Consider the following 25,191-nt stretch of genomic DNA (forward strand, 5'->3'; position numbering starts at 1 on the left):
AGTCTAAATCAAATTGATTATTACACTTAATTGATCACTTGATGTTACACTTAATTTATCACCTGATGATCGTCTCCGCCGTTTTCATACTAATCGCGGCCAGACTGATGAATATAATGGGATATATTAACATAAAAGCTTTAAAAAAAGCTAAGAAGCAAACTTTTCTAGTACCAATATGGCGCACCCCTTCCCCTCCCTTCCCTCTCTATCTTTCTCTATGATTCGAGTTCTTCATATTCTGAATGAATGTTTGGTTATGTGCATAATCTCCCATTTCGTAACTCGTTGTTATGGCGGACATACTGACACGCCTCCCCTTTAGTAATCTGGGGGGTTTTTTTCTCCATTTTTATTTCCCTCTTTAAATCTAACCTTTTTATCACAGACTTGCAAGCAGTCGGTAGTGTGTGTTACTCGCACTTTTGACTTTGGTGGTGCGGTTGTTGACTGCATGTGTGTGTGTGTGTGTCTTTATCTTCTGCATGGCCCATTCGTACTATATGTTGATTCATATCTGAATAAATATGATCAATGCACAAAATATGAGGTAGACAATACAAAAGGGGTGAGAACGAAAAAAATAGTTCGATGCCAAGCCCATCCCATAGATCAAGGTTTCAGTTAGTAATGGTCGCTCAAGCATAAAGGCGTGTACACCCATGTATTTGCGAAAGCCACGGAATGAGCAAACAGTATTAGAAAGGCGGGTCACAAGATTTCCCGGTATCAGTGTTGTTGGAATCTTTCCTACTCATTTGGATTATTTAGTGGATTTTATAATATTAATCGCTATATATTGTTTCAAATATATCTCGGGTACAATTCGCAGCTTTATACTGGCGCATCTCTAAGAAGACTTGGATGTTTCTTCCAAATAACAGACGTTAGAACGTAAACCGGAGTTCAGGAGGAAGTGCTATTCCAGAAGCTGGCGTACCCGAATAGGAGGGTAGAGTGAAGGCGGTTTAAAGATGGAAAGACACATGAGGACCTCTGCTCTTTATATCACCAGCTTACTCTATTTCTTGACATGCCTGGTTAGAAACAGCGAAGGTTTACCCGGTGGAGCTCCAACATCGGCTTGCGAAAATTTGACACCAAATCATGGTGTATCCGCCCAAACATCAACCAGTCCCTATACCATATCAGTGAGTGCTAACGTTTATACACCGGGAGGGCAGATGAACGGTAAGCACTCCTCTTGTCACATATTGATATCAATAAATTGATAAGTCAACTTTGTCTCACGTGGTATACACCACACTCACAATTAATTAATCCAAACCTCTTTGCCAGATTTGATTACCCGGCGCAATTTTCATGGCTAAATCTGAGATGATTTGGCTGAATCCAATGTTTCTAATATAGAAATAAATCAGTGATCCAACGACCTGGTACGGTCCGACAAGATGGACTATCTTGTAACACAACGTGGATAAGAATTGTTTCCAATTAGGAGCAGTGGTGTTTAGGTTGGTAGGTTCACCAACGTTGATTTAACAAGTTACCAAACCCTTCTCCAGGCTGAAACCAGAAGTTAGATTGTATGACAGATTTTTATAAGCAGGTATTTCTGCATTTATTAATAATAATAAATCATAATTACAAATCTATAACAAAGATATAGCATCAAACATAGATAATGATCAAATTACAAAGGTGGAAATTGTATAGGTATAGACATAATTCATGTAAACAATATCAAAAAAATTAAAATGCAGAGGCCATCGTAAGCTGAAAGCTTGAAATGAAAGCAACCAGGGGAAAAGAGAAGGCTACATGAAAACCATAATAGAAATACCGGGTCTTTACTATTTAAAAGTGATGCCACTTAATGAAATGATGTCATTTTAATGAAAAAGCATATTTTGTTAGTGGTGATGGTAATGCTGACACTTATCATCATGATAATACAATAATTTTATTGCAATTCAACTGATTGCAAAAAAAGAAGAAATGTAAAGAGCGCCATAATGATTCAGCCCGATGTTAAATTGTTGATAAATTTGTAATGTATATTTCGACAAGCACCTTGGCATTTCTTGTAGTATTGTGCAAATCGATAAGAGCTAGCCACAATGGCCAAGGCAAAGCTTATTGCTCTATCCAACTCACCACTGTGCTTTATGTCTTAATGTAGATGTACAGTACATATATAGACGTCTTTTGGTTTAATGTAGTTAATGTTAATGGTATTCGTGTTGCATCCATGTGCAGTTTATACCTCGGTCACATTTGCTCTACGCCGCCGTACGTCGAGTCGAAAACAGTCGTTTTAACATGTTTTGCACCAGCTATTATAGGTGGCGTGAATGAAAATGAAAAAAAAAACCCGGCTGTTTTCGACTTACTGTACGGCCGCCGTAGAGCAAATGAGACTGAGGTATTACTCTTTTTAATGCTCATTTAATCTCTATATACTGGATATATTTTAACGTTGTATATTTCAAACGAGCGGGATAAATATTGCATTTTAAAAAATCTTAATATAATCTTATCGAGCTCATGGGAGAAGTGCAGTATACAATGCGTTTCAGGAAAAAGATAATCCAAATATAGCGGGCCGATATTTAAAGCACATTCAGTTCTGCAAATTATTTTGCTTGGGTATGAAAGAACAGCTCTTCAGCATTTCATTGATACCCTATTTGTACCAGTTGTGTCACATAATTATGACCGAAATAATTAATGTTGAAGACAACACTTGCAAGTACCACTTTTTCCAGGTTTTTTAAAAAACCTGAATCATGATGAAAGGGCAGGGGCTGATGTAAATACTTTCGTCCATGCCTGAGTTGGCAACAATCTTTTGATTGGACCCTTTTCCTTCCAAAGGAGTGTAAATGTGTAAATGTACTTGCAGATAAACGAGGAGATCGTACCACGGTTAGACCAAGATTTTGAGAGATAGTTTCGAGGAGTGTACATGCATCTTTGTTGGATTCTGGCCTTTGGGTGGCGCTCCTGCCAATCCTTCCAACATTATTTGAGATAAAATCAGAGAACTCTTTGGACATCGAGTTGTTGCCCTCAACTATGACGTAGAATGGCCATAAAGTTAGCATGACCTCATGCCCTGTGATTATTTCCTTTGGGGACACTTACAAACAATGTATCTGTAAATCCCCCCCGAGATCTTGATGATTTGCAGGGCCGAATTCAACATTGAGGTGGATGCTTTGCGCAATGATCCAGCAATGGTGAGACTAGCTGTGCAAGATATCTTTCCACGCTGCCGGCTTTGTGTGCAAAGGAGAGGAGGACATGTTGAAGGTGTGGGTGAACAAGACATTAACCTTCAGTCATCATTTCAAAGGAATGCCTTGACTCTTCATTCCAAAAATTACTTTGAACTACATCTTATTCTATCAAGCCCACATTTTACCCACTTTATCAAAACTTGGAAAAAGTGGTATCTGCATCTGTTGTCTTCAACATGAATAAATTCGATCATGAGTGACACAAACTGGTACAAATATGATATCAATGGAAAGCATATCCATGCAGTACAATTTAACAAAATTGAATTTGATTCGAATATCACTCCTTTAGATTTGGATTCCATTTTTTCTGAATCACAGTGTATGACTTTTCACGTTAACAATATTGTTGTTGTATAGCAAAGACATTTTGTCAAATGGTTGGTGATTTTTTTACTTGATTTGCTAAGAAAGCATGCGCGCTTTCCGAGGAGTGAAGACTTAAGTTCCTCTCCGAAGGACATGGTTAATGAGGATTAATGCCTTTATTTTAATACCAAAGGGCACTAGCGCACAAAATGGGAATTGAACCCAGGTCACCGGAATCTGGAACCCCTGCTCTACCGACTGAGCTATCGCGCCTTCGCCCGAACATTATGAAACATTTAAAAACTTATAACACAAAAAATTAAAATCATGCAAAAAAGTTAATTGTTTTCAAAGTTACATATAAAAAACGCTTGATTTCCATTATTGACCAAGGTTGTCCTTTCAGTGATAGAAATGACTTACTAAGGAGTCTTTCGTAACAAAAAGAACTAGAAACATTTCCATGTTAATGTGTATAAGTATCGAAAAGAGAATAATATAAAGCAATATATAAGAACATAATACAGCAAATTTCAAGGGTTTTTTTAATATATAGGCTCTATAAATAACAGGATTAAAAGGCTACGGATCTGGGATTGTATGATTGTTTTCATATATGCATATGTTCAAGGAACTGAAACTAAGTTCTCAGATTTTGATTTGGATATAATGAGGGAAGTTAGAGGCATATCCTAATGAGATTTGAGGGATTCTAACCAATACCGTGTTTTTATAAGTCAAACCATTGGATATTTTAACAGAAGCAATAATTTGATTCCAAATCCCTGAATGGAGGCATCAATTTAAAGATTACAAATCATGCAAACCAACATTTAATAGAATTATTTTGTATTTTCCTGTTTCAACATTGCCTCGAGACATCAAAAAGTTTTATTTTTAACAGAATTATAAGGAATAATTTTTGGAGGGCCAAGTAATTCCACTTTTTAATAGCAATTATAGTCAATACTCGTGAGAAACACGGTGAGATGACCTTTGAGCGATCAGTGTCACACCTATTTCTTCGATCGCACATTGCATACGACCACACACATTTGAGAACACACATGCATATAGGATCCCGTAGGTCAAAATCATTAACCCGAATTTATACAATGGTAGTGGTATTGTGATAGTGAGAAGTTAATCCTTAGCTTACAATGCTAATTAAGTAAGTGGGTTCGAATCCCAGTATGGGTAAGGACCTAATTTTCAAATATTCTCTCATAAAAGTGGTATGGAAAAAAGTCGGTCGGGGGGGGTATTACATTGCCCCTTTCCCAAGATCTAAATTTCACTTAATCTGTTTTACTTTTTTATATGAATCAAATATGCCAATTTAGGCATTCAAATAAAATGAATAATTGGACTTTATTGTTGTTTATTTTATTGTTTGTTTATTTAGTAGATATGTTTTGGCAATGATATATTTTTGCAATCATAAAAAGGCATGAAAGCAAAAGGAATTTAATCAGTAAAAAAAAAATAATGATGCATTTATGAATATTTTTTTTACCAAAATTTTTTAACCACTTGAACATTTCATGGACGAATTTTGGCATGTTGCAATAATTATACCTCAGTCACATTTGCTCTATGGCGACCATAAGGCGAGTCGAAAACAGCTGTTTTAACATTTTTTATACCAGGTACAGGTGGTTTGAATAAAAATGAATAAAACGGCTGTTTACGACTCGCCATACGGCCGTAGTATAGAGCAAATGTGAATGAGGTATTAGGGGACATACATTGTGCTGACATTATTTTCCATTCTCAGTAGATTGACGATAGGTTATCTGAGATATCATATACCGCCTTCATATTTCATATACATGTGATCTACCGTCTGAAAAACAAGGTAAACATGATTCACATATTAGAATCGAATATGTCAATTTACAAGAACAAAAAATGTAATTTTGATTACTTACGCGGTGGCACGTAATTAAAGTTAAAGGTCACCTTGAATATTTTTGCTTAACAAAAGGCATTGTTATTCAGTCATCTGAATACAAGCCTGTTGTATGCTTTCACGGTCTCTGCAGTCGTTCAATCGTTTGTTAATCATAAATTGAGCCGTTGAGAAATTTGTGAGATATTTATATTCCTTTCTAAAAGATCAAAAAAACTTGGTCCATTGCATTAAATCATGAGCCACATAAATTCCGTCTTTCATTCAATTATAATCCTTTCAAATCGATGATCTTTATAAGATAGTCACGCTTCACTCTCGTACTTGAATTGTACTTTAATTAGTAAAAAAATCTGCATTTGCATTTACTTATATAAGCTCAAAATAAACCCTTTCGTTCTTAAACATGGTAACTAACTTCAATGTGGTTATTTTCTTGGACATATTTTACCTTTGTTGGATTCAGAAAGTATTGAACACTGATAACAATTATGATGACAATGATAACGATCATAATGTTAGTAATAATGATGATGAGAAATCGATTATCTATTCCATTAGAGGTGCCGTGGCCGAGTGGTCTAAGGCGCCTTGCTATACATGGAAAGTCCGGAGTTCGATCCCGGCCGCGGCACCTATGCCCGTGAGCAAGGCATTCAATCTGCAATGCTCTTTTATCCTGCTTTCAAATAAATGAAAATGCTATATGCATTATTGGCAACTAGGTGTGCACTTGTTTTAAAAAAAAAAAAAAAAAAAAAAATATATCATTTTAAAAGCTCTTCCGAAATAATGATTTCAAAAATCAGACAAAAATGTGTTTAAATTACAAAACAAAACCCTCTTGGTTTTGATTTTTTTTTGCAAACACAAGTAAACAACCCACTGGCGCTTAAACTTATCTCATTAGCTATCTCCATTTCAAATTTCACATTTTGATTTTTGCCCAAACTTTCACCAGTCTCTTACTCTCATCAATTTCTTATATCAAACAAACGTGACGTCATTTTCTACTTATCTCCCTATGATTGTTCGTGATGAGCGTGCAAAATGAAATTAAAAAAATATCTTTCGTAATGCTGATTTTTTTCATATACGTTTTTAACCTTTTAAGGCCACCGCACACCTAGTAATTGTTCTGCGACCCGATTTTGAAATAAACGTAGTAACGAAAGACATAGCACACCTTACTGTGCAAAGTTCTAAATCATCTTACGAATATATGAACTTCTGTTCGAGTCCGTGAATATGCTACCATACTTATAAGAATTAAAAAGAAATCTGATCATGACGTCATAGCACTCGTACGATCGGCTATTTTCCTCTACTCCAAAATTAGGGCTTGCAATTATCCAAACTATTTATTGTTATAGTATTTGTATTCTTTACAAAACATTTATCGAGAAAAAATTACAAGAGATGATTGTAATAGGAATACATAAATATATCAATAAATTATTTATTCAATTATTCTAGAAATAGTACATGTATGTGGGGATGCATGCATTATAATTTGTGTTTGGTCTTTATATTGCACGTTTTTGAAATGTTTTCAAATCTACCTAAACAGCAATCGGAACAACTTTAACCATAATCTAAAGTTGTGGTTTAAATATGGGAAACCAATAGTGACATCAATTTCTATAATTAGATAGTCAATATATCATCACATTTGAATTCAAATCGTGAAGAAATTCTTGAAATGATAATTACAATACCCCTTTTCACCACGAAACAAAAGGAAGCAACCATTTTTTTTTACACTCATTGCTTTCCATAATTTTAGACCTGATTTAGACCATGGTTTTAAGTTAAACCGGAGTTTAAAAATACGGGCCAGTGAGTTTAATAAGACTGTGTAAATCGTTAAATATAATATCTAGGCCTTGGTGTCTGATCTGATTGTTAAGTGAATGTCTGAAGAGCGACGTGCAGGATATACGAATGGATATGAAACTAAATCCAAATAAATGCAATGTAATCAGAGTTACTTTTTCTAAAAATCCACCATTACCTAATCTTTTGCATATTGGTGACACTTCTCTGCAATATTCAGAAACTGTTAAAATACTTGGTGTTTATATTCAGTCAAACTTAAAATGGGATAAACAAATTTCAGATATTATAAAAAGGTGTGACAGAAAATTGTACATGTTCAGACTTGTCAAACAATATAAACTCCCTATGTCAGACCTTGTTCAAATTTACATTGGATATATTCGTCCAATTTTGGAGTATTGTGTACCGGTTTTTAATGGAGCACTAACTGCTAAACAGGTTAAAGACTTAGAAAAAATACAAAAAAGAGTTTGCAAAATAATTCTTGGCTCAGATTTATAGACTATGAAAATGCATTAACAAAATGTGGATTAGAATGTCTTGAAATAAGACGAAAAAGACTGTGTTTGGAGTTTGCTAATTCTCTTTTAAAAAACCCCTCGCTGTAATAACTGGCTACCAAAAAGGAAAAATGTCTCAATCTCATTAAGGAGTGTTCCAAACTTTGCTCAGTTAAAATGCAAAACAGATCGCTTTAGAAAAAGTGCAATACCATATTTCATTGACTTACTAAATTCTAAATATTATTTTCTTTTCATATCTTGAAACCAACTCAAATGTTTGCCATTGTTTTAGTCTCCATTTCAATCCAATTGATAATTTAATTTTTAATTGTCTAATATTCCTCACTTTTTAATATTGTATTTCCTTTTTCGTTCTATTTTATTATATTTAATGAATTTTTATGTACACTTGCTCTTTGAAATTTATTTATTATCTTTGTACATTGTAAATTTTAATTGTTTGCTTTTATCCGTGACCTTTGAACGTTTTATTGAAAGATGTTAATTTCAGCCTTCTGGCTTTGTAACATGTATTGTTTTTATACGAAATAAACCATGATTGAATTGAATTGAATTGGATGTCGTAATCGATTTGGAGGAGAATTTGTACATGAAAATGTCAGTTTGGAAATTATGAATCTCATCAATTTTCAATGCTTTAGTAAACATGGTTAAAGATGATAAATTGCAATTCAAGTATAACACAGAAAAATGTTTTGTTTAATAATGATTCATGGGGTACACTTTAGAAAATGGAAGAAAATCATGTATCGATTAAATAATAAACTTCTATCAATCTTTGATACTTCATTTGACAAAAGCAAGGCACTTCATAATTACCCACACGCCAATCCGACCATCCATCTACCACTATACACCGGACCATTCTTGATATATCAATTACTGCTTTCGAATGCCCTAGGTTGTTGGACACTCTTATAATACAACAAAGAATCCCCAACCCAAATTCGTTTAAGTCCTAGTTTAAAAGGGTTTTTCAGACATAATTATCAATTTATCAAACTCTTTATCAAAAACACACACCTATTTTGGATACAGCATTGATATCATTGCGTTATGCTGTTGATCAGCGAGATAATTCGTTGTGAGTGCCGCATCAAGATTCTGGAGACCTTTTTTTTATCTCCCTCTTTCTCATTCTCTCTTTCTTTTGTAAATGCTCAAGTTGTTATCTTGTGGTACGGTTTTTTTTTTTTTGGGGGGGGGGTTGTAAACTATTTTTAAGAACATTTTAAAAAACAGATGATGTACCTCTAATTTATTATAATAATCTTAACTATACATATTTTTGGAATGTAGAAATTTGTTATAGGCTTTTTTATGATTATCAAGATACACGAAAATAAATCATTGTGATCGTTGGAATTATGAATAAATGAAATTAAATGTGAATTTTTTTCAGTAGATACATTATCGACTAAAACATGAATTATTCATGCTGTTTACCAAAATAACATAAGGAGCAGTCAAAGCAAAAACCTCTATTTCCATATGGTATTTTTTTTTGGTTAAAACATTGTGATTTATATTCAAATTTCCTGGTTTCTTCGTCACTTTTTTGTTCCCTCCCTTTCGAGTTCATTTTCTCTCTACTCAATAAGTCACCCCTGTCACTTCCTTTTTTGTAGCGACACTCCGCACCCGTAATAAGTACACTGTGACGCATTTTAGGCAATGTGTTGACTAAAATGATACACCATGTACCCTGTAGACATATTGTGAGCACGGAACATATATATATAAGTTTTAAAGCTACGAGAGACAAAACTCTCATTAGGAAAAAACCCAACTTTGATGCATGTTGTATACAGTATTCTTCGTTATGGAAAAAAAAACACTAAGGAAAAAAGAAAACAAAATTGTGCAGAAACTTTCAAAATATCTGTGACTGAGAATCATCATTTAATTTGATCTCATGGGGAGACACTACACTTTAACATATATTTTAACGTAAACAATGAAATCAGCGTGGTGTTTCAAGTCACTTTCTATTTTACCTTTTGATGTACCACATAACGATTTCGGTGTGAATTTTTCTGGGTTTGATTTTGCCAAACATCCCAGACATAGGTGGCGAATGTGATCTTGCAACCAAGATTTTTTTTGAAGGCAAATAAAATGAATGTTAGTAACGATCTCTAATTTCGATCATTATCCTACTTAACTTTCTTTTGTTGGTTTATTTGCTTCGATCATTCGTGTACTTTGCCATATCGAAAAGATTAATATGAGCACATACCGAATTGGAATGTTTTCTTTATGTAAACGAATTATTTTACACGCATAATGGCATTTCACGAATTGATGCCATTCAGTTACGAGTTATATAAATACAAATTTCAATAGATCGTTGAAAAGAAGAAAGCAAATAGTTCTTTTGTGGAAAGGGTTGGGGAGTTATTGATATGTGCTTATGGTTAAACCAAATCAGGGCAAATATGTCTAAGCAATGGAGATTAATACGCTCTGATTGTCTGATACACGATAATAAAGCGTGATAGTACTGCTAGCGCATGTACAGTATACCGTACAAGTTACTATATATATATATATATATATATATATATATATATATATATATATATATATATATATATATATATATATATATATATATAGTAAACCCATGTAAAACAGGATTGGTTTAGTAAGACTTGATATTTTAAAATAAGAGTAGTCTATGTCACGTAGGTCCATGCCACATAATGGTACTGATCTGGTGTTCGTAAGCATCTATAATGGGTAAAGTAGCCATCCATTGACATCTTCCCTGAAATTCTTGAATCTGGTTACCTAGTACTTAGCATCATTATAACCTTGGTATCATACCAATGGATGACAAAGTATATTATTACTTGAACGCAACAGACCTAGGGGCCCGTTGCAGAAAGAATTGCGATCAAACACGCCTAAAAGAATCTTACGTAAGTTGACTTTCAGCCAATGAAGCACCCGCATTTGGGACCAGCGATTGGTATTTTGACTTGCGTTTAAACGCAACTCTTTCTGCAACAGGCCCCTGAACATGCTCTGGTAAATCATAATACTTTCATGGCTATAGGTGAGGTAAGTTTGTGGGTATGTTATTGTATACTTATCACTATAACTATCTGGGCCAACACGTGGTTTGATAGTCCAGCTTGCTTTTTGAATCATAACCTTTGAGGTTATTTTGTTGATAGAATTGGTTTACAGTTAATCTCGGCTTACGTGAATAATTACATATGACTGTCTATAAAGGATACAGTCAAATAACCCATTGTCTTCCATTGGAACTTCCCAGCCAAGCCGTTCACAAAATTACAAGGTGGTTTTAGGAAACCAACTGTATTGGTAATTTGTAATTATAAACACGTATACTATTTCTCGATTTTGATGATTAACTTTTATTTTGATACTGGATATTATGTTATTATGTTTTATATATGTCATGTTATGCTTGATAGTAGCGATATACATGTATGGTTAAATCTGTAGGTGGAAATACATGTAAATAATTCCATTTCTGATTCTAAAGAAAGCCGGGGGTCCCGTTTCATAAGACTTGTTATAATTACAAATTTGCAATAAAAGTTAAAAGTTACTGAAATCTTTCGTTCTGATAGTTTAATTGGAATATAAATTATGCATTTGTTATTATAAAAAGTCTTTATGAGACCGAACCTAGATCAGCACGATTGATATTTCTGGTATGCAAATTGAGTTGTAATACATAAATAAACATGTAGGTGTTTTTTTTTTTTTGGTTTTCTTTGACACGTGAAAATTGACAATGTCTTCATTGTGTACTGTACGAAAATAGGTCACCAGAATTGAATAAGCCCCCGCCCACCCTTCGATAATATAAAGCCATTCGTAATTTTGGTGATAGCAAATGGTCATTAGTCTGCCTTTTCATGTAGGCGGTGTCGTTTCGATGACACGACATTTGCTCCGACGACAATTACTCCGGCCTTTATTTCGTCTAAGATAAGGGTTAGGGTTGCTATAGAGTTTCATGTCAGGCTTAGGGTTAGGTTTAGGAGTATCTTGTCTTGTCTTTCTGTTAATGCCCACAATCATATTTATCATTATGGCATAATGAAATCGATTGACTTGACCTGAATTTTGCCGGGACCGGCAGGTGCAATAATACACCAGGTGAACACCCTACTCTTTGACGAATAGTGTATTGGTTTTAACGTGCATAGGTTGTGACTCTCCTATACACGGGACCAACATTTGCGTCCTTTCCGATGCACGGAGTGTTTTCCAACTGCATACACACCTGCACTGAATAAAGCGGTGATGCACGCTAACACACAACGTTATAGTGTAGGGCTGAAGTTGGTAATTCTGTTAGTGTGTGGAATTTACAGCGGAGCTATTGTTGCCGGAGCAAATGTCTGGAACCATTGTCTCATTATATCAGATGTATATCAATCTGTCTTTTCAGTACAATAATTTGAAATTAGAAAGAAAATCCTTAATAAAATGGGGGAATAAAAACAAACTATCCATATAGGAACAAGAGTTAAAATTCCCTTCACTTTGTTTAATCTATGTAAAATGAATGTTCCTTATTGACATAAATGCCATCAATTCAAAACGAAGCTTAAGAGATTAAACGACATTCTACGATTTTTTAACAATACAGTAGGTTCTGATTCCCCTGAAGCAGCTTGTATTTTAGGTAAGACTTGAGCATTATGACGGGCTAAATACAATTCTTTATGGTCAATTTAAACTTAAGTTTTATAATGTTACAAAGGATTTATTTGGAATCCTATTGTATTCTTTTGAATGTACTTCTGATTCATTTAAGTTTTCCCTTCTTTGTTGTACATACCGTAATTATGGTTGAACACATTGACATTTTCGATTGATTTAAAAAAGAAAATTATTTCCAAAACATATTGTGTATTTTTTTTTAACTAACTGTAGGATGTTCTTTTAAAAGGTATCATTTAATGCAATATCAAAAGCCTGCTCTTGACGAGAAATTGAAGTTCAATTTGCCAAAATCCAATTTTCAGAATGGTCATCAAATCTTATTTTCAAGATGTTTTCAATTTTAATCTAATAATGAGATTTCTCATCTTTTAATAAAGAGCCATTTTCCCCTGACCTTACACATGGGCCTGTAAGAAAATTAAAACGTTGAATTATTTTAGAAAAGAAAACATTTACTTTAAGTGCTAATTTCATTAGTTAAAAGGAGTGTGTTTGAACTGGTTAAATAATATTAAAGGTACAGAAAGCAGTATGTGGTGGTCGATAGTTTCATATTAAACTTAACAAGAACTAACGTGTGCAGTTCCTCAAGGTTTTGTTTTGGGGCCTCTCTTGTTCTTGATATCGTCAATGATATCACAAAATGCCCAAAAATATTTTGTATTTCCTCTTTACTATTTCCTCTGACGATACGATTGTTACATTATCACACAAAACCATTAATACACTTATATCATCAGCTAATATTGAATTACGTAAATTGATATCTCGGTTCCATAGCAATAAATTACTTATCAATTCTAAGTATATTCTATTTCATTCACGGAACAGAAGAGTCCCTGAAAATCTCGAAACTATATCTATTCTGTATACTACCCTTTACTATGTTCCACCGATATAATTTCTTGGTATTACTGTGGATGGGTTCCTGAACTGGAAGGCTCATATTAATAAGTTCTCTTTAAAAGTATAGAGTGTTGGCAACTTTGCATATTACAGTGCCGGCCGCGGGAAACGTCACAGTGCCCCCTAGGGCGGACGCGGTAGCCCGTAGCGGGCATTTGAGGGGAGCGGACGCGGGAAGACGCCCGCGTCTACTCCCCTAGAAAATTATTGCCCTAGGGAACCGCACGCGTCTATCCCCGGGGCACTGTGACGTTTCCCGCGGCCGGCACTGTAACACTAAAACTTTTCGAAAACTATCTTTCAAATCGGAAGCAAAATGTAATAAGAGGCTGATAAAAGAAATAGAAAACTGGGAGCCCGGACTGAGAGAAGGGGAAAGGGGAGAAAGAGAATAGAGGGGGGGGTGAAGAAGAGAAGGAGGGAAAAGGTAAAATGGAGAAGGGATAAGGAAGGGGAAATTAAAACAAAAAGAAGAACCTAGAGAGAAAGAAAACAGAGGTGATGAAAAAAGCGAAGGTGAGATAGAAAGAAAAGAGGGAAGGTGGAAGGCAAATAAAAGAAAGAAGGATAAAGAGAAGGAATAAGGGGTGAGAAATTAAAAAGGAAGGGAAAATTGAGAAAGATGAAATAGCAGGGATAAAAGTTACTGAAGGCGAGAAAGAGAGAGGGAAAGGGACTAAGAAAAGAAACAAGGAAAGGGAAAAAAAGGATACGACTATTCTTATCAAAATACTGGAACCCCTCTCTAATTTTCATAATTTTTTATCCCCTTCCTGATTTACCTTTATCTATCTCAACCACTAGCTCTCATCTTTTCCCGATGTTTATCTGTGGACATCATTTTCATATGCACCTCTCATCATCAAATTTATTTTCATTTACCGTTTAGTTATAAAACTACTCATTCTCTCTTCCCAACATATAATGCTATGTTAAATTAAGCTACTTATACATACTATAGAATACAAGAAACTGTTGTTTCGCAATATAACGGAGGGGGTATTACAAAAGAAGGGGAAGGGAAAGCAGTAGAAAATAAAGGGGAGAAACAAATCAAGGAGTGAAAGGGGGCACAGAAAAGGAAGGGGGAAGGGAACAGAAGGGATAAAGGAAAGGGAAAAAAGAAGGAAAGGGAAAAAAATATATACAGGGACAGCAGAAGGAGGGAAAAGGAGAAAAATATGAAGGGGAGCAAGAAGGAAAAGAGTGAATAAATGGGGGGGGGGGGGGGGGGTAAAAGGAGGGGAAAGGGAGAGAAAGAGAAAATATAGCGGGGGATATCGAGCGTGATGATTAAAGGGATTTTCGACTATATTGTATAGAGGTGAACCCGGACGGGCTTTTATTCTTCAACTTGGCTCGACTAACTCCTTTGTTCCCCGAAAAGAAGTTAGGTTTGATAGTTAGCGTTTGCGTGAGCACCCGCTAAAATTCTTAATAAAAGAAAAGAAGGGTTTGTATAGCTCCATTCTTGCTTTGTCGGCAAGTGATAATTAACTCGCTAAGTACCCATTCCATACAACACGTCAGTAGCTTTCAAAAACATACTTTTGCTTGGGTTTAAGCATTTAAGCTAAATGCGTTAGGAAAGTTTTTCATAGTTACATATATGCAAATAGTTTTGTTGTTCTGCTCTGGAGCACATTGAGCATCTAATCAAGATGGAAAGTGCGATTTACAAATCTCATGTATTATTATTATTTTTATCTTCCATATAACACTGAATTATGTATTGTACCAAGCTGTGGTTTGGTTTTGTGATTTCGTTTTATCATTTCCAATTCATATAACAAAATATATTCGAAGGAAAATATTGTTTTACTGAAATGAAATAATTGAAACAATGTCTAGACCATAAATGATATCCAACTAATCTATCAATATAAAACTGCAGTTCGTAAAAATGATAGGTTAATCTTTACTTCGACGATCATCATATAAGTGTATCAAGGATATTAATATTCGTTTTAAACCCATCTATGACTTTTTATAAAATTGCGCGTAATAAATGCGTTGGACAAGTAATCTTTACTTTGATTATGTTAATTATTATTATCTTCCCAATCCGAATATCTACCGATGTAACTAACACCGCAATCGAGAGCAGATAATGTAATCAGATGTTTTAGCAAAAGACAAACTTGTTAAATCTGCAACATTGGGGTAAATTTATACTTTTTTACAGGGTGGGGTTTTAAAGACCCGATTTGAACCGAATTGAAAAGAATATCCTTATTCATTGTTGTTGACGCATCAGATAATTAATACCCCCCCCCATTTCTAAGAACATCCTGTCATAAATTGGGAAGCGGATGTGATCAAAGGAGAGGGGTCGGCGTGGACGGGGAGCAAGACTCTCCCAGACTGCACAATAACAAAAGAACCACCCCAAAAAATCGATGAGCACAACCAGTTTTGCTGGGGTTCGCTTTTTGCGCGTCTACTTTTTATGATGTGAGAAAGAACAATTTTCCCCGATATGAGAGGGGTTTTTTTGCTCCCCCCCGGCCCCCTATATACCCCGCTTATTATGATAAAGGTTTATAAAATATCAATACCGAAATGAGATAAAATGACAATAAGTGGGGCTCTTGCCTTCCGTGCATGATGTGATGTCGAAAGAACACACCAACGTCGGATCGTAATCGACAACCCCCTTTAAAGAAATCAAAGAAAGATCGTGGCACAAAAAGGAGGCGGTGAAATATCATGAGTCGACCTCGCGCATGACCGATGTCATAAACACGTCGTAACGTTGTATCGTAATCAACGATCATTGTGACTATTCCAGCGAAAAGAAATGATAAATGAGCACTGAAAAATGTCAAGACTCGGAGAAGGCCTTCGTCCGAGAGTATATGCATGTATCTATTTGTCGAAAAGTTTAGATTCATTGCGATAATAGCTTCGACGTTCCAGCCGAGGTGAAAAGAAAGAAAAATAATTCCTTCATTATTTGAAAGAAACAAAGACAGAAGAAAAACGGAAAGGAAACAGGGAAGGAAAGAAGGGAAAGAAATAATAAGGGAAAAGAATTAAAAGGGAAACAGAAATTAAAGAATAAAAGAAAAGAAAACAAATAACATCTTAAATCAAAAATTCAACCTACAATAGATCCCGATCACGCTAGTTTAAAAACATAATGGTCTATCACAAGATAATCGAAGTACATGTACATGTAAACATAGTGCAATGTACGTACCCTCGGATTTCCGAGGGTAAGTGCGGGCACGGCCAATATTATATAGCACGCGGGAAACCGCGGGCCCGTCTAAACGCCCTAGACTGCTCCCCTTGAATACCCTCGGTTAGACGCGAAAGCCCCCTAGGCTGTTTGCGTGCTCGGGCGTGACGTTTCCCGCGGCCGGCACTGTATATGAATTTAATTGTTTTTTTTTCTACTCTTGTATATAAACTATTAATGTTGCTATATAACTCAATCATATTAAATTTATCGAACTCCAATGTCATTTGGCGTAATTCACATTCATTTCATTTCAGCAATTTATCAACGCTTCAAAGTGAAGCTATTCGAATGATAAATCATTCAGAATACAACGCTCAGAGTAATCCTTTATTTGCAGAAATGATAATACTTCCGGTTCAGGAGCTTGTAGTACTAAACGCGCCTATATTCATGTTTATTTTCATATTGGTTATATTCCTCAAATCTTAGAAAAATGTATTTGTAACCAATTCTTTCATCCTTTCATGAAAAAAAGGCAGAGCATTTTATTACATCAACCTCTGATACGCACCACCCAAAACATTAGTAGCAAATGGATGTTGTGTGAAATAGGATGTGTGGAGTTGTGAGGGTGCGTGTGTGTGTGTATTAAAAGATGGCAAGCCAAATTTAGTTTTCCCCTTATTTTGGTTTTTATTACTGTATATACACACTAAGAAATAAAGGTTCAAAATTGAACCCCGAAAGGCTGATGCAAAATCAGCACCCTATGGGTTCAAACATTGAACCCCTGATTTGGGGTTCATTTTTGCACCCTGTGGGTTCAAAACTGCACCCTAAATTTTAAATTGAACCCTTAAGGGTGCAGTTTTGAACTCGCAGGGTGCAAAAATGAACCCCAACAGCAGGGTTCAATTCAGGGGTTCAATCTTTTAATCCATGGGGTGCTGATTTTGCATCAACCTTTCGGAGTACATTATTACACTTGTATAAATAAACTGATGTAAAGATTGATTCATCCAGGAAAAGTCAAATTACGACGGAAAATCTGGACTTACTTTGATTGAAACAGAGAACAGTTTCACGTCCGATCCGGGACGCTTCTTCAGCTCTTGATATGTTACTGTTATTTTTTTTATTCACATTCATTACATTTTTATGATTGGTCAAATAAAATGTAACTTAAAACTTGAATGATTCGTTGTCAATGAATTTACTAAGCATAGACAGCTGGCATTTACTTTTATTGTAATAATTAAAATGAAGCCATACAGTCGGAAAGTTTGATGAACCTTTTTGGAACTCAATATTGGAATTGGCCTTTAGACAATTTTGGCATACACATGGAATTTAATAGATACCTAATAGCGTATCAAACTAAGCATCTTCAGTGTTTTAATTAAGTTTGGTATTTTCCAAAGTTCCGTTCTTCTAGTTCCATATATTTTCATTCATTTCATAAGTTTCATATATCCGATATTGTTTGAATGACAATATTAAAGTAGCTTCTGCGGGGTTTTTTAATGGTGAATGGGACGTGACTGTCTGAATGATTTGCTTTCATTTCTTTAGTATTATACGTCATGGGACCTCCCGAAGAAGAGACAATTCGCGAATTGGTTCCAAAATAGATGTCTGCATTAAAGGTATTGTTTAACTTTGTGACCAGCCGATTAAAAAAAATCTCAAACCAAGATGAAACGTGTGTACAAGTGCATGTATTAGAACTAATAAACCCTGAAAACAACCATTATTGAGAATGAAAAGCTAAAACTACAAGGCAAGCCCCGATTTTGTAAATAGGCGTCTTATAGACGCCTGAATAGTACACATAAGTGTATGGGATGAAATTAAGATGGTGTTTCCGGTCACTTTTTATTTCGATTTTTGAAGCACTAAATAATCATTTTCGAACGCAATTTTTTCTGGGCTTCATTTTTGTAACATATCACAGACACAGGTGACAAGTGTGACCTTCTAGCTCAGATTTTTTTAAAGTCAAACCAATGTTAACCAATCACTTTAAGTCCTCAATTTCTTTTCTTTTTAAAAAAAGATGTTTTATTGTTTTTTCTCTCAAATTAAATTCATACAATGCAGTTCACAAAGTAACAATTATAAACAATTCGAACAAATTACTTAAACTCTTATATATTATATAAATAATGCACATCGTGTAATATCATTCTAAGACACTGCATCGTACCAGATGAGTGTGACAAACAGAGAAAAAAGTCATAAAAGTATATGCGGTTGTACCTTGTGTTTGTGTTTGTGGTAACTCCCGCAGGAACTCGGCAGGACAGCATTTTTGCTGGTAAACGCAAAGCTGGTATTTAACCAATTACCTATGAAACATTTTCAGTCAAAGTGGCTGACGTTATAGACGACAGATATCACTCTCGGGCCTTTATATTAAAGTGGAGACAATGGCAGAGTTGGGATTCGAACTCACAACCTTGCGATTATGAGTCCAATGCTCCAACTACTGGAACACACGACCCGCCCCCTCCTTACGTACCCTGCCCCCTTCTCTCCACAAACGCCCACACTTCACACCCTCAAACACTCACACAATTCATACGCCCTTGCATACGGCGCCCGCGTTCCGTTTGAAACAAGAAAAACACCATAATTAACGAAGATAATCTCGTGAGCTCTGTCGCCTCTATACTCTTGTAGGAAATGTTCCCATTTCCTTATATGGTTTGATAATTTACCCCGCGTTACTGCTAAAAAATTTTAATATCTTTTCTCTAATTTCACTGGGACTTGGTGGTATTTTTTTAATCCTGCTGTAAGCAAAGATCAGATATTTTATTTAAAGAATAATGTTATTAATTACCTGCTCCTCCCCTATTTTTCCCCATGCTTAACACCAATGTGTATATCTACCCACCTGGCATTTTTTTTCATACATATTGAATAAGTTACCACAATCTATCCATAAGTCTCTCGTCTTTTCACATGTAAAGCAGATGCTTGTAAGTTTCTTCAGTATTCCCACAAAATGAACATTCACTATCTGAGGAAATCTTGAATAAATGTAGATGTTTCTTCGTGTATATAAATCCATAAATCATTTTAAAGTGAAACTCTCTAAGCCTACTGCTTAGAGTACATTTTCTGGGTCTTGAAAACATAGCACGGATATCTTTTTCGGAGTAATTATGTTTTCTCTATATTATTCAACGCATACGATTTGTCAAATTTAATACTTAAGAATGCCGTGTATTTTATCTTGGATGTCACGTTTGGTACATGTAAACTGTTAGTCTTACCATTAAATATAAATTCTAGATTTAGACCAGTGTCTTCACAGTTGTCTTTTTTCTTCAAAAGGTGTTTCCATGTTGCTGGAATATTTTCAAAAACTTTATAGGCCTAAACTTTATTTCATTTCCATCTCAATACGATTGCACAAAAAAATCAAATTCATTTTTGATAGTTTGGGAATGTCTGGCTAATTTCCACCAAGCTTTTGTGTTGAATTGGATAGACGTATGTTAATTAAATTGTCATTTTTTCTTGTTTATCTTTATTATATATTCAGTCGAGATTGTGACGAATAACAACGCTCCGGCATTGAAGGGTATTCTGTTGCAAGCTCGTCATGCACTTACCGGCGGTAGTCATCCAATCATCGGTACATGGTCGCTGGGGGACACCTCGAATTATCAGTATCTGGATTGTAATGGCGCTACTTCGGCTGTAACCCATTCTAATAATAACGACAAGCCAGCTTCCATTCAGTTTAGTTGGACAACTCCTAGCGATGTCGTCACAGGCAATATCTATTTCACGTGAGTATCACTGCTAATATAAGCTCCATGATTTTACAGCTTCAAATGTCAATGCAATACTTGGAAAATTATTAATTTAAAAAAAAGGCACTAAATCTAGCTTGGTGATAATGATCTATATATTAATGAAAGTCCTTTTCTATACCTCATTACCGTTTTTTTTTCGTTTCGATACCAAAATAATTATGAACCTTTTTAATGATTTTTCGTCAATGGTTACAATGTAACACCGTGAGCCCGTTGCAGGTGAAACTGTGTTCAAAAGCAACTCTTCTATTGTTGAAAACCAAAGTTATTTTTATTCATTTACACTCTAAACACTGAGTAAAATTTTACCCAATATTTGGTAGAAATGGAACATGCGTGTTTGCTGGGTAGTTTTTTTTTATCCCATATTGGGCTATTTCAACGCAACATTGCGTAACATTTACAAAATTTGGTATATATTTTACCCGACCAACATGCATGTTCCCATTTTACCCAATATTTGGTAAACCTTTTATTAGAGATTGTATTAATAAATTGCGTTCGATTTTTTTTCAGCAGTCCAATTTGATAAATCACTTCGCAAAATGCGCATGGCTTCGAACAAAAGGGGTATATGGTAGGCTTCATTATTCTTGTAGATTATTTCTGACCTCATCAGTTACTGTTCAAAAGGGGGTTAAAATGATAGAGTTGCTGAAACGTTGATAAACGATTAATTTGCATCGGCTCTCGGTGCAGAATCGGCAATTTTGCACCACCAAAAATTGATAGTAGGTTCTTTGTCTACGTGTAAACAGAAAGCCGATTCTGCATCGGCAATTGATGCGCATTTTCTTTTCCATTATGACGTACGGATCCAGCGTTGTCTTTTTAATGACCTATATTATTGGTGTGCGGATCATTTCAGGTTTTTCCACGCGAGCTTTGACACCGAGTAAACGAAGTGCAAGATAAACCGCGAGCCGAAGCACATGTAGACACGGTGCATATCGCATGCGCGCACGAGCTCCATCTGGCTTATGGATATACACACTAAGAAATAAAGGTTCAAAATTGAACCACGAAAGGTTGATGCAAAATCAGCACCCTATGGGTTCAAAAATTGAACCCTGCGGTTGGGGTTAATTTTTGCACCCTGCAAGTTCAAAACTGCACCCTAGGGGTTCAATTTGAAATTCAGGGGTGCAGTTTTGAACCCGCAGGGTGCAAAAATAAACCCCAACAATTTTGAACCCCATATCAGGGGTTCAATTTTTGAACCCATAGGGTGCTAATTTCGCATCAACCTATCGGGGTTCAATTTTGAACCTTTATTTCTTAGTGTGTAGGCCGGGGCAAACATCCGGGCATTTTTTTAATCTCGAGCCCCATCATCTGGCCGAGGTTGACGTCATAATGAATACACGAAGTCATTCTGAACCAAATCCGCCGAGGAACCAAATCTGCAAACATCAAACTGCGTCAAACCCGACGGATATGGTTCCAAGAATGAACGATATCTGCCGGAGGATACCGGATTCCATCGGTGGAACCAAAGCCGCCGCTACACCTGCCGGTAAAAATAATGCACTAGCGACCCGTACAGCAGTGTGGCGTTTTAGCATGCCTACAATGCATATTTCACAAACATCACATTGATACTTTGTGCTGAACTTAACGTCATAATAACCGAGTTTACCCATTTTGTTATCTGGAAGTTAACGAATCTTTCAAAAAATTTCAGTTCTCTTTCTCAATTTATTTTATTGTGTTTCTCATACTTTTTTTTATTGCACTATGGTCAGTGCGGTCGTCGTTAAGCGGATGTGACGTCACTCCCCCATCCCCCCCCCCCCCCCCCGCTATACATGATTTCATAAACCTAATCGCAACAGGAATGCACAAGTTATTCATTCGATCAATCCCATTCCGAAGATTTTTGATTTGATAAAGCTGATTTACAAAAAGTGTATGTGACCTTCCTTTCCCCAAATACGGACGAAGTATTAACTTTTGGAACTATTAGACTGGTGGGAGAATTAGGGCTATTTTACTGTTTCAAGTGATGAATTTGATCCAGTCATGATATTTCTTTTTACCCTTTTACGGTAAGATATGGAATGTCAGATTTATATATGAAAGAATAATAGATGCGAAGCTTCACTCAAGGTCTTCAGAGCTAGCTGTCATCCATTATCAATCAAAGGTTGAGAAAATGCCTCCGCTGGGAATTGAAGCCGGGTCCCTGGCTCAGAGCGCCAATGCCTTAACCACTAGACCAAGGAGGCGGGTCAGTAGTTAGTCGAGACCGAGTTCAATTAACCGACAGACAAATATCCAACTTTTTTATTGATTCTTTGTTCTTTGGTGCAGATGAAAAATGAACAGTGAGTAGCCGCGTGCCGAAGTTGAATCACAGCTAATACAAGCTTAAAGACAGGCATTCATCAGAAAAAGGACAATACATTGAAATAAATTAGATAAATGCAAACAACTTGTGGCAACGCTCTTATGAATAATAAACAGTGGAAGACATAAATATGAGAGAATAATAGATGCGTAGCTTCACTGAAGGTCCCTCAGAGCTGTCATCCATTCTGAATCAAAGGTTAAAAAAATGCCTCCGCCGGGAATCGAATTAGGGTCCCTGGCTCTGAACGCCAATGCCTTGACAACTAGACCACGGAGGCGGGCCAGCAGTTAGCCGAGACCGAGTTCAATTAACCGGCAGGCAGATTTCAAGGAAATAACATACATAGCAGATTACAAACAATAAATACTGAGGCTTATCAGAAACGATTTGCGCAGAAACTCACGTGTGTTTTAATCTGAATTCACTCTCATTTCAAGGATCAGTGTGATAATCTTAACCAGGAATAAAACAGAAATGCTAATGAGCCAACCGTCAAATAAGCGCTGTCGTCGTATCACGAATGAATCATGCAATTCAATTCAATTCTTTTTTATTTCATTTCCATTCAAAACATAATACAAAGTAATATAAAACAATACAAATCAAATACAATTTTACAGAAGGGCATTCTTACTTCGTAAAAAAAAAACAGTATAATATAGAGCATAAATGGATATGGAAATGAGGGGGATCCACTAAAAAGCAAAGCTTGTAAAATTGTGGATCCCCTTGGAAAAGAAGAAATTATAGTCGACTTACTATATGCGTACATGCATGTATTACAGGAAAGAAAAAGAGAAAAAGAAATCATATTGACGGAAACATAAAAACTGAACAAATGCAAAGCTATTCACACAAAGAGGTCTTCGTTGCAAAGGATATGTTGCGCAAGACAGGAAAAAAAACAGAGAGAGGTGATGACAAGACGTAGAAGACAAGACAAAACAAGAGACAGGACAGTACAAGACAACTAGTTTTTAAAAAGGAGTAAAACTAAGAATGGGAAAGGGCTGACCATGAACCAGCTTGATCTGGTGAAATAACAAAGGATATGACTGGACAATATAGATGAAAAAAGATAAAATAAAAGTGAAAAATGTAAGGATTATAATCAAGATAATGAAGTGTTAGTTCCGTTGAGAAGAATTATAGGAATTAAGCAGGATACGTTTGAGTTTACGTTTGAATGAATTCAAGGAGACACTGTCTTTAACATTATTAGCGAGTGAGTTCCAGAATTTAGGACCGTTGAATAGGAATGTATTTTTGGCCAGTAAAGTTCTGTAAAGTGGGATGTGAAGTTCGTCAGAGTGTCTCGTGGGGTATTTATGATAAAATTGATTTTTAGGGAACATGGCATCACAAAATATGGGGAAGTGCATTATTATTATAACTATACATGAAGTGCCCTAACTGTAGTAAATATAGGTCTTTGACTTTCAACAGTTTACTTTCTAGAAAAAGTGGGTCCGTATGAGAACGGAAACATGTACTATGAATAATACGAAGTGCTTTCTTTTGCAATAGCAACAATTTATCTAATAAATATTGATGGGTATCACCCCAAATAAGAATCCCATAGTTCAAATAAGGCAAGATTAAGGATGAGTAGAGCATGATTAATGATGTGGAGGGAATGCAAAATTTTAGCCTATTAATAATACCAATATTTCGTGAAATTATTTTGGATATATTTTCAATATGATTTTTCCAAGAAAGTTTACTGTCAACTGTTATTCCAAGAAATTTGGTGTAAGGTACCATTTCTAATGGGGTATTATCAAATATAATGTTCATCGGTAACTTGTCTATGGAATTACTAAATAACATGTTTTGTTAAGGTTCAAAGATAATCGATTGGCTCTTATCCACTCAGTAACATTAATAAGTTCAGAATTAATAACATCAACTAAAGTTTGTGGATTCTGATGAGAAAAAAATAAGGTCGAATCATCTGCAAACAAGATAAGGGATAATATTTTGGATGATCTACAGAAATCATTTATATAAATTGTGAAAAGAAGTGGGCCCAATAAGCTACCCTGGGGGACTCCACAGTTAACATATTTCAAATTGGAGTTATGATCTTTAACAAACACGTATTGTTGTCTGTTAAGTAGGTAGCTCCTGAACCACTCCAAGGCCTTCCCTCGCACACCATAGTGAGATATTTTTTTAAGTAGGATTTCATGATTAATGGTATCGAAGGCCTTGGAGTAGTCCAGGAAAATACCCACAAGGTGACTAGATTTGTCTAGAGCATTGACTACTTTGCTGACAAAATTCATCAGGGCATGAGTGGTGTTGTGCTTGTCGCGAAACCCAAATTGAACATCAGATAAAATATTATGCATT

General features: G+C 35.6%; 1 protein-coding gene across 5 annotated transcripts in view; it reads left to right on the forward strand.

Moving 5' to 3' along the window:
- The first annotated feature begins 631 nt into the window (after positions 1-631).
- The window catches only part of LOC121408365 (neurogenic locus notch homolog protein 1-like), a 153,774-nt gene continuing 129,214 nt past the window's right edge, over positions 632-25,191 (forward strand). For 4 of the 5 annotated variants that reach the window (XM_041599815.1, XM_041599816.1, XM_041599818.1 and 1 more), the window contains exons 1-2: positions 632-1,191; positions 20,207-20,456. In XM_041599815.1, coding sequence (XP_041455749.1) covers positions 975-1,191; positions 20,207-20,456 — 467 coding nt within the window. In that variant the 5' untranslated portion in view covers positions 632-974. The remainder of the gene's footprint in view (positions 1,192-20,206; positions 20,457-25,191) is intronic. The other variant, XM_041599819.1, reaches the window with a different exon arrangement.

Source organism: Lytechinus variegatus, chromosome 2, assembly GCF_018143015.1.
Source record: "Lytechinus variegatus isolate NC3 chromosome 2, Lvar_3.0, whole genome shotgun sequence".
Classification (NCBI taxonomy): domain Eukaryota; kingdom Metazoa; phylum Echinodermata; class Echinoidea; order Temnopleuroida; family Toxopneustidae; genus Lytechinus; species Lytechinus variegatus.